This window comes from Lupinus angustifolius, chromosome LG05, assembly GCF_001865875.1.
Source record: "Lupinus angustifolius cultivar Tanjil chromosome LG05, LupAngTanjil_v1.0, whole genome shotgun sequence".
Lineage (NCBI taxonomy): Eukaryota > Viridiplantae > Streptophyta > Magnoliopsida > Fabales > Fabaceae > Lupinus > Lupinus angustifolius.
The window spans coordinates 5,891,612-5,902,454 of NC_032013.1; the positions used below are offsets into that span (position 1 = coordinate 5,891,612).

At 34.9% G+C, this 10,843-nt stretch overlaps 1 protein-coding gene and 1 long non-coding RNA gene across 2 annotated transcripts; both read left to right on the forward strand.

Moving 5' to 3' along the window:
- Nucleotides 1–1,384, forward strand: LOC109347579. The gene is made up of 3 exons (XR_002107617.1): nucleotides 1–111; nucleotides 217–270; nucleotides 1,028–1,384. It is a non-coding gene; the product is annotated as an uncharacterized LOC109347579 (long non-coding RNA).
- LOC109347576 (pentatricopeptide repeat-containing protein At3g09650, chloroplastic-like) lies at nucleotides 8,080–10,484 on the forward strand. Its single transcript, XM_019587501.1, has one exon. The coding sequence runs from the start codon at nucleotides 8,160–8,162 to the stop codon at nucleotides 10,389–10,391; it is 2,232 nt and encodes a 743-aa protein (XP_019443046.1). The 5' UTR covers nucleotides 8,080–8,159; the 3' UTR covers nucleotides 10,392–10,484.

The window sequence follows — 10,843 nt, forward strand, 5'->3', positions numbered from 1 at the left end:
ATTTATGTTATGGCTTGTCATATTGTGCTATGCCAGGGTGATACCAAGGGTTCGACCAAGGGAGGAGATGCATCTTCCAGGAAAGATGTTCACCCAAGCCCTAATGCTCAGGTGGAGTGTGTATATACACATATTTTGTGCCTGGTTACACTGTTCGAAATGTATTTAGAATATAATGGCATCTGATGTTGGCCTATTATGTTGTGAAATTTATAGTTTGCTCATCAAGTTTCTTTCTCACGTCATGGTGTTGATTACACAAATTCTCAGGTTAGTAGTTAGTACCCTCTAATGCTGTGTATCTCTTGCATGTGTTTCTGTGGTATTGTGTTGATAAACTAGGAAGTTTGATTGCAACATGGGAAACAGATACGATATGACATGGACATGTAAATACATCAAATTTTGAAAATTATAGGACATTGCAAAGAGTATAATACATGTCATAAAATTAGTATAAGATGAACTAACTTAAGCTTATAAGGTTACCTATCCCTCAAGAAGTCAGATATGCCTGGCTGGCTACTTTGTAGTAGTGAACTAATACTTCCTTGTCTTGAGAATCTGAGGGAAATACATTGCATCTTTTTCACAATTAGTCCATTACTCAATTACAATGGCTTTGCCCTTTTTCTTTTCCTCCACCGTGTTTTACACCATTTCCTAAAGTACTCTCTAGTACCTTTTTAAAATTCTAGGTCTAAAAATCATTCTTTAATATCAAATATTGATTTGTCATTTCGTAATACAGAAAATCTGAAAGCCCATTTTACTCAATTAACAAAGGGTTAGTTGTGACTTTATTTCAAAAGTGGTTATATTTGGAATTGGTTATTCTAGAGTTTGATGTATTGCTTGGTTATTACTTATTATATTGATGATGCTACTTTTATTTATAATATGGATTTTTCTCCCTAGTTTGAGTTATATCTTGCTTTTAAGTAATGTTTGTTGTGCCAAGCCACAACTTTTACTTATTTTGAACTACTGATGCTATTCACACATTCTTTTAATTTTCATGTCTCAGGCTCAACATATGATGCTTCCTTATCAAGACCAGGAATAGATATTAATCCTGCTTCAGTGTTTTCATGTGTCATTTCAATGCCCTGGAGCTATAGTATGTGCCCTTGGCATATTTAAAGCATTTTATGTCATGTGAATATGGACTTAGGAGATGTTGGTTCTTGTAACCGGATGTTTTTTGTTAATTATTAAGGTCTGCATATCATCTTCCGAGAGGAGTTATTATTTAAAGTTATACTGTCAACTGGGAACCAAGCATTGTGTGTGTTGGCAGAATGAACATTTTATGTTATTGGTTCCAACATAAACCGGTATTGTCTTTTCCTTATTTTTACTGATAGCATTGTGCTTTTTTGTTTAGTGGTAATCTCTTTATGTTTACTGATAGCATTTGCTTTTTTTGTTTAGTGCTTTTTTGTTTGCAAGATACATTTATTTATTCTTAAGTATATGCCACAGAAAATTTGTCTCCCTTTCCCACTATATAGAATGTTATATAGCTCGAATAATGTCGCTGTGATTTGTTTAAAACTAAGTTTTGATAAACCGTTTTTATAGTTAGAGGTTGTATAGTTTCTTTAGTTTTCCTGTTTAATAACATATTACCCCCCATATGATTATTTCCCCCCTAATGAGCCCTTTATTGTTTTACCTGGTCAACCCAAACTCCCATGTATGAAAATCATGAGATTTTTTGATATTTTTCTCAGTATGTGCTATTCTGATTCGAGTACTACATTCATACCCTATAATTTTTGTTTTATGTCTGTTCATCCATCAGAAGATTAGCATGTACTAGTATATCCAGCAATGCCTTTAGAGGGTCGAAACATGAGGGTTTGATTACTAGAATTGTGATTTGGATCAGAGCTGAATTAGCGGAAGTGATGGGATTGTCACGTTTTCTAGTATATTGAATGAGTAACTGCATATACATTAAATATTTTCGTCACAGGGTAGGGTCAGTTTTCAGTTATGCTATTTAGTTGTCTGAAGTTTCTTCACTTACTGTGAATCAACTACATAAGAGTAGTAAATTTTAGTCAAAGTTTTGTAAATTTAATTCAATCTGAAGACATCACTTCTGTAGTTAACGGTGGAAATTCTATAAATGTAACTAGCAATAAACCTTTTCTATCTTCTTTACATGACCACTCCAATTTATTTGCTCACAGTGACTTCTGATGTATTCATACTGGTGTTCGCATCATCATCGATTAAAGAAATTTGTAGTTGAAAAATGGACACTGTAGAGTGCTGACTACTTATTGGTTGGTTTGTTTTGCAGTGGGATGTGGTTGACTCTCGTGCTCTGTTTTTTTTTTTCCTTTTTCCTTTTAATAATTCAAAAGAATCAAAATCATTTTTTGAAAACTTTGCACTTACCTTTTGATGAATATATTAACTATTTATATGATGCACTGAGTCCTAATCCAATGATCATGAAAAGTACTAAATTGATTGAAAATACAGAGAGCACATATGTTTTCTATATACCATTGATTGTGATTGATTGATAAAATGTATTTAAGTTCAAAATTTAATAATTAAATATATTTTTTATCAATCATAAATAATGATACATAGAGTGGTACACACTTTTTGGACAAAAGATGACCTTCCAACAATATAGGTAGAAGAGAAGAATTCCAAACAAAAACCAAATGCTTGTAGCATGTACTCTGATCCAGTGTTATTTTGTAACTTGTAAGATATTTATATTAGTTTTTATAGCGCATGCAATACACGGGTTTTTTTTTTATACAGTTTATATTTTAATAATTAATTTTCATATTTATTAGAAGTGTATTATAAATTATGTTTAAACCGTACTAGCATTTTAGCCTGAGCAATACATGTGTTAACATTTTTCTTTTATTAATATGAATATATTTTGATTTTTGTTTGATTTATATAATTTTTTTCTTGAAAAAAGCAACCGATTAAACTGTGAAAAAAAATCATTTTCTTGATATAAAAGTTTGATAAAGGTTCATCCATATTGAAAGCATGAGATTGAAGAATCTGTATATCACATATTTAGATGAAGACAAGGCTAAAGCCGAAGGCAAACCAAGATTTCATGACAACAAAGAAGTTAGATTTATTCTAACATCTTCTTACATTAAGTTTTATAGGGGATATTTGAAATATATTATTATATGAAGTCTCATATTGTTAAGTATTAAAATAAAGTAGAATATCATATCAATGTTATATATTGGACTCATGTTCCTTATTATTATGTGCATTAGATAGAAGCATTAAGTAGGAACACCTCATGGACACTTGGGCCTATGAGTGTGTTAGGGCTTGTAATCCTTATTCTCTAGTAATATCTTGGTAGCCGCTCAGCACTCCCGGGGACGTAGGCACAATTGGTCGTATCCCATTACCAAATTCTCTTGTTTCTTCGCTTTTATTTATTTTATGTACTTTATTTAATTGCTTGTGGCCAACACTACGCAACGATCGCTTTTGTTGCACCAACAAGTGGTAGAGCTGGTAAGAATGGAACTCTAGTAAGAATGGAACTCCCTAGTAGTTGGAGGCTCACCGGTTGCAGTCTACTCTAACAATTGGTATCAGAGCTAATTGGTACATGACTCGTAACCCGTGTGTAAGATAATAGCTAAAGAATGTGAAGGTGTGATGGTTAGACAAGGCCCGTCAAAGGTATTATGCAAGGATAAAGTAGATGAGTTGAAGGAGAAGAAAACATGACAAAATTATGATTGGGCGATATATGTTGATCCAAAACCCCATAATTTCATTTACTAGATTAGGATCAAGTTGGAGATAGGGACTTAGGTGTTGAGATTGGCCTTGTGACAGGTGCTAGCAATATCTCTCTAGATATTGAGAGAATGATTTCATTTGAGATGAGAAGTGGAATATCCTAATGGTGTGTCTGCGCCATCATAGTGAAGGATATTAATTGATAGCATATCCACAAAAGCACATAGACACTTGTTGACTTTGATGTAGAGTGTAATACAAGCATTGCCTTGGATGCAAGTTATAACACAAGCATTGGTAGAGATGTAGGATGTAACATGATCAATGGCTTGGATGCAAGAATATGGCACAAGCATTAGTTAACATTGATGCAAGGTGTGTGCTGTGAGTATACTCCTTACGGTGAAGTATGATAGTTCTTTTAACTATGATTTTCAAACTAGACAATGGTGGTAGCGGTTGAGGCTTTCCAAGGAAGCTTCATGGTTCAATTTGACTGAGTATTGAAGAAGACGATTGTTGGTAAACTTTTATATAGAGGTTCCATATATCAAAAAACTTCCTAACAATAAGTGGTGTGATCCATTAGATGGTGGTACGAGAAGCTGAGTTACAAGTTAGGAGAGTTAGGCTCTTGGTAACATCGTCAAGGATACTCATAAGGTTTATGTTGTAGGGGAGAAAAACTCTTATATTGAAGAGTTGTTAAAGAGAATTAGACCTTGAGCAAAGTGGAGTCAAATGTTCGCTAATATGAAGATTCTTGTGTAGATTTTCAAGGAGCGAGACATTCAACTATTTCAATCAAGGTGTAGACTCTTGGGGATGTTTGAAATATGTTATTATATGAAGTCTCACATTGTTTAACATTATAATAGAGTAGAATATCAATATCAATATCAATATTATATGTTGAACTTATGTCCCTTGTTATTATGTGCACCAAATAGAAACACAAAATAGAAACATCATATGGGCACTTGGGCTCATGGGTGCCTTAGGGCTTGTAATCCTTATTATCTAATAATATCTTGGTAGTCGCTTAGTATTCCCGAGACATAAGCACAATTGGTCAAACCCCATTACCAAAATCTTTTGTTTCTTCTCTTCTATTTATTCTATGTACTTTATTTAATTGATTATGGCCAATGTTGTGCAACGATCGTTTCTGCTGCACCAACAAGTTTAATATTGCATTTTACATTTGATAGGTATGAGATTAATGTGATATAGTCCTAACTATTATAAAACACTTGTTGACCTAAAATATTTTCAAATGATTTAGATTGAGATGTTTTTTCCTAAAAAGTGAGTTATTTTCTCTTGATAATCAATTATGAGGAGATGATTAATTATGATCCAATTATTAGTGTTGTGAAACTGAGTATCATGTGTTAGTAATAATCGATTATGATGTAGTATTAATTGATTATCTGATAATAAAATGTGGAAAATATTTGTTTTTAAAGGTTTGAAGTTTCCCACAACTCATTATTCATTAATTCATTATTCATTTTTACATTTTCAAATAGAGAAAGGTTCCGAGAAACTTAAGAGAAATTACACATCTTTGCATGTTTAATGTCAAGAAAAAGGTTTCATATAACCATTAGTCTACAACATCTTTCGATGGTTAATATCAAGTTATTAGAGTTTGATTGAAGAGTCTATGTTCTACATAGTTTTATAATTTCTACATATCAAGGTGTATTGTTTTTAAAATTGAGAGTCTAGATCTTTTCTTTGTGAAAGATATGGGAGGGTAAGAAGTGAGGCATCTTCTTATAATCAACAGAGAAGGAGGAGCCAAGTATGTTGTATAGTAATTGTAAATTTTATTTCTCAACTTTGACGTAGAGTACATTGTTAATATATATGAGATATAAGTCCTAAATGTAAGTATAAAGATAAGAATAGATAAAATAGAATGATCACAAACTTCTAAGATTAGAATAATAATAAAATAATAAGAAGAATAGAAAACTAACAAATTAATAAGAATAGATAAGAATAATAACATGTAATTATGTTTGCAGTCCAACACGCCCCCGCAAGGGGTGGAAGAGGAAACAACACCAATCTTGGACATTAGAGAATGATGTCGAGAAGAATGTAGGGAATTGGTGAGATTACTAGCAAGCTGATGACTAATGGTATGTGAAAGACACAAAGTTCCTAGCTGGAAACCAAGTCATGTACATAGTGATAATTGACGACAACGTGCTTCATGTGCGAGTGGAAGACTGAAGTAGCACAAAGATATGTGATACCAATGTTTGTTGGAGTAGATATTGGGTTGTGGATGAAAGGGCAGATGAATTTCTTTGAAGAGCTCTCGAAACCAGAGGAGTTCATCTACATTTGAACCAATCATTCTATACTTTAGTGGAGGATTTGACAATAGTTTGTTGCTTTTTGAAGGACCAAGAAATAGCATTTGGACCATAATAAATGATGAAAGCAACAACTGATTTCATATAAGAAGAATCATCAGCTCAATCCGAGTCACAGAAAGCACGCAGGTGAAGGTTAGGTGAACGACAAAGCTGTAGACCAAAATCCAAGGTTCCTTTTAGATAATGAAGTGCACACTTGATGGTTTGGAGGTGAAGAGTGGTGGGAGCATGCACACATGTACTGAGAGAGTTTATTAATATTAAATATGTCAGGTGTGTAAAATCGTATTGTACCGTTGCACTGTTGATAAAACCATATCGTACCAATTGGTTCAACCGGAAAACTGGTGAATTGGTCCCCTTACCGGAACGAGACGATTGTTGTACCAGATATGCACTAGATCCAATGGAAACCGACCGGTATTCCTCAAAACCGGTGAACCAGCTGGTTGTTGCATTTCAAAAAAATGAGCCAATTTGGGCATTGAACCGACCGTTTTCCACGTTCGTCGCTGCATCTGCTCCGACATCCAGCCTTGGGTTCCTTCCTAAGGTCGCATAAAACTTCAAACTTTTGTTTCTGTTTAGATCATTTTGATGAAGTTTTAGATTTGAAGAATTTGGAGAGAGATAAAGAGGGAGAAGTGAGAGAGGTTGTGGGAAAAGATGAAAATAAGAAAGTGAAGAGAAATGGACGTCTAGAAAAATGAAAAGAAGAAAGTGAGAGAGTGAGAGAGAAGAGAGAGGGACGTTGGGAAAAGATGAAAAGAAGCAAGAGATAGAGAAAAGTTATAATATGATGTGTGTTTTATACTTGGCACATGAGAGATTGTGATTGGAAGAAGTGAATTTTTTTGTTATCTTCTTGATTTCATTTTGCTAGAGATTAGATTATAGATTGAGTATGATTTAGTTTTGAGGGGATTGGCGAAAAAACAGTGTTATTATATAACAATATCACATTTTTAATAAAAAAATGTGTATAATGATAGTGTAAAAGATTTTTAAAAATGAGAAAATGTATGTACTCATAGTGCAATTTTTTTATATAAAGTAAGTATATTATCCACCATATTATAGGTTTATATATATATATAAGCAGATATGTTCGGTTTAACCGACATGTGTTTTAATTACTGAACTATTGGTTGAACCATTATACCAGTACACTGACCGGTTTGATAATCGATACGGTTTAATAACACTGTTTATTTGTCAATAGCTAAATATATTTTTATTTTATCTTTACTTTATGAACATTTTATCATTTTATACATAATATCATATCTCTCTTCTTATTTTCTATTCGAACAACTATTTCTTTTCGGTTTCTATTATATCAAACAATATCAAATTTTACTCTAATTCTCAAATCTTTTACTTTCTCACTCTCCTTTTCACATTTTTATCTTTTTCTCAATTTCTAAATTGGTTCCATATTTTCCAAAGATAACTCTAAAAGAATAATCTGTTGACTATTTTTCAAGGAATAAATCGTCCTATAAATAAAAAAGTTGCAATTACCTTAAGACTACTTTTTTTTTTTGAATAAATTGAATCAAGAAAAAAAAAGTGGTAGACTAAACTGAGTCTCTATTATATATAAACTATAAAGAGAATAATGTATCTCCTTATATCAGTAGATAACTTATCTACTCTAGCTAGTAAAAATGTGGCATGTGTGCTATTTTGTTTATTTAAAAAAATATTTTTATAGAAAATGATAAAACATGACACATGTCATGATTTTACTGGCATGAGGAGATAATTTATCTCCTTATACCAGGAGATACTCCATCCCATATATAAATCATCATTTAAATATATTTCTAATGAAATTCAAAACCAGAGGAGGGAAGAGCAAAAACGTGGAATGCCATTTACATTACACCAACCCATAAATATCTACTTCCTTATCCTTCTTTCTGGTAGATACTTCACATTACAATACCCTCTCTTTCTCTTTTTTCTCAAATCCCAAATGGAGAAGAAGTAACAATGTACACCACTACCACACTCTTTCTACAATCTCAATTACAATCTCCATTCTCTTCATTCTCACACTCTTCTAATCCATTCCCTTACACTTCCACACTCCACCACTCTCCTCTTTCCATTTTCAACCCCACGCGCTCTCTTTCCCTTCCTGCCACCGCTAATTACACTAACAACCCTTCTGATCTCTCACTCACCGCCACCACCTCCGACCAGAAGCTTCTAACACTCTTACGCCAAAGAAAAACAGAGGAAGCTTGGATTCTCTACACCCACTCCACTCACCTACCTAACACCACTTGCCTCAGCCGCTTGGTTTCTCAGCTCTCTTACCAGAATAGTAAATCTTCACTCACGCGCGCTCAGTCTATTGTCACGCGCCTCCGTCATGAGCGCCAGCTCCACCGCCTTGACGCCAACTCCCTCGGTCTTCTTGCTGTATCTGCTGTCAAGTCTGGGCACGTTCTCTATGCTGTGTCTCTTGTCAAGTCCATGCTCCGGTCCGGCTACCTCCCTCATGTTAAGGCCTGGAGCGCCGTCGTCAGCTGCCTCGCTTCGCCAACGGATGACTACGATGGCGCTAAGGAGGCGTTGAAGCTGTTTAAATCTGTCACGCGATGCATCCGGATGTTTCCAGACCCGGACATGGCGGCAGAGTCGCGGCCTGACACGGCGGCCTTCAATGCTGTTCTCAACGCTTGTGCAAATTTGGGGGATAGTAAGATGTTCTTGAAGGTGTTTGATGAAATGCCACAATGGGGTGTTGTGCCTGATGCATTGAGTTATAACATTTTGATAAAACTGTGTTGTAGAATTGATAGGAAAAACTTGCTTGTGTTTGTGTTAGAGAGGGTTCTTCAATTGGGTATTCCTTTTTGTATTACCACTTTGCATTCTTTGGTTGCTGCTTATGTTGATTTTGGTGATTTAGGGACAGCTGAGAAAATAGTTCAATCAATGAGGGAACAAAGGAGGGATGTTTGTAAGATACTTAGAGAAACAGAGTCAAATTTATTACAAGATTTCGGTACAAGTCATGATGATGACGAGGAGGAGGAGTGTGTTTTGCGAAAGTTGCTTCCAAATTTGATGAATCCAAGTGGCAATGACCCACCATTATTGCCAAAAGCATATGCTCCTGACACTAGGATTTACACTAGTCTAATGAAAGGCTATATGAAGGCAGGGCGTGTTGCCGATACGGTGAGGATGCTTGAGGCAATGCGGCATGAGGATGATAGTGCTAGTCACCCTGACCACGTTTCTTATACCACTGTGGTTTCTGCACTTGTGAAGACGGGTTCCATGGACCGGGCTCGTCAAGTTCTTTCTGAAATGTTGAGGATTGGTGTGGCAGCAAATCGGATAACCTACAATATTCTCCTAAAGGGTTACTGCAAACAGTTGCAGATGGTCAAGGCAAGAGAGTTGCTTAAGGAGATGATTGATGATGCAGGGATTCAACCTGATGTAGTGTCCTATAATACACTCATTGATGGATGTATATTGGTTGATGACAGTGCCGGGGCCCTTGCATTATTTAATGAGATGAGAGCAAGAGGCATAGCTCCGACCAAGATTAGTTACACGACTTTGATGAAGGCTTTTGCATTCTCAGGTCAACCGAAGCTGGCTAACAAGGTCTTCGATGAGATGGTTAACGATCGTCAAGTAAAGGTAGATGTAATTGCCTGGAATATGTTGGTTGAAGGATATTGTAGGTTGGGGTTGGTTGAAGAAGCAAAGAAAGTGATTCTAAAGATGAAGGAAAACGGATTTCACCCAGATGTCGGCACCTATGGCAGTCTTGCAAATGGAATTACATTAGCACGTAAACCCGGAGAAGCACTTTTACTATGGAATGAAGTGAAGGAGAGGTGTGAGGTAAGAAAAGAGGGAAACAAATCTGATTCTCCTGTTCCCCCATTGAAACCGGATGAAGGGCTTTTGGATACTTTGGCTGATATATGTGTGAGGGCTGCTTTCTTTAGAAAGGCATTAGAAATTGTTGCTTGCATGGAAGAGAATGGAATATCTCCCAACAAGACAAAGTTTACTAGAATCTATGTGGAAATGCACTCAAGAATGTTTACTAGTAAGCATGCTTCAATGGCTAGGCAACAAAGGAGAGTGGAGAGAAAAAGAGCAGCTGAAGCTTTTAAGTTTTGGTTGGGTTTGCCAAATTCTTATTATGGAAGTGAGTGGCGATTAGAACCTATGGATGGATATGAGTGACAAAACATCCGATTTAGCTTAATTGCTTCCTCCTACTACATCATGGAGTGCCAAAACAAACCGGGGTAGGAGACACTTGCATATACTAGAAAGTTGGGAACACCTTTGTTCTCCCATAAATTGTACTACTTCATGTGCCATGAGTTGCGAGAGATTGAAAAAAATATATTTAAGTAAGTTTAATTATTAAATATTTTTCAGACTAATCATAGCTGATGGCATAAAATAATATATATTTTGGGATAAAAGATCTACTTTGAGAAAGTAGAAACATGTATAAATAAACAAAAGAGAGTATTTTACTTTCAAAAATGTCCTTTTGTCATTTAAACATAGTTATCTAAGTATTGAAACATATTTTTATTTTGTGATGTGGTGATAGAATTGAATAATAATAAAACTATATACATTTAAACAATGCTTTGAACTGAATAATTTTTTGTGTTCCTTTT

Bases quoted from the DNA above. Each gene is read 5' to 3' on its own strand.
- LOC109347576 (XM_019587501.1), top strand. From the start codon at position 8,160: ATGTACACCACTACCACACTCTTTCTACAATCTCAATTACAATCTCCA.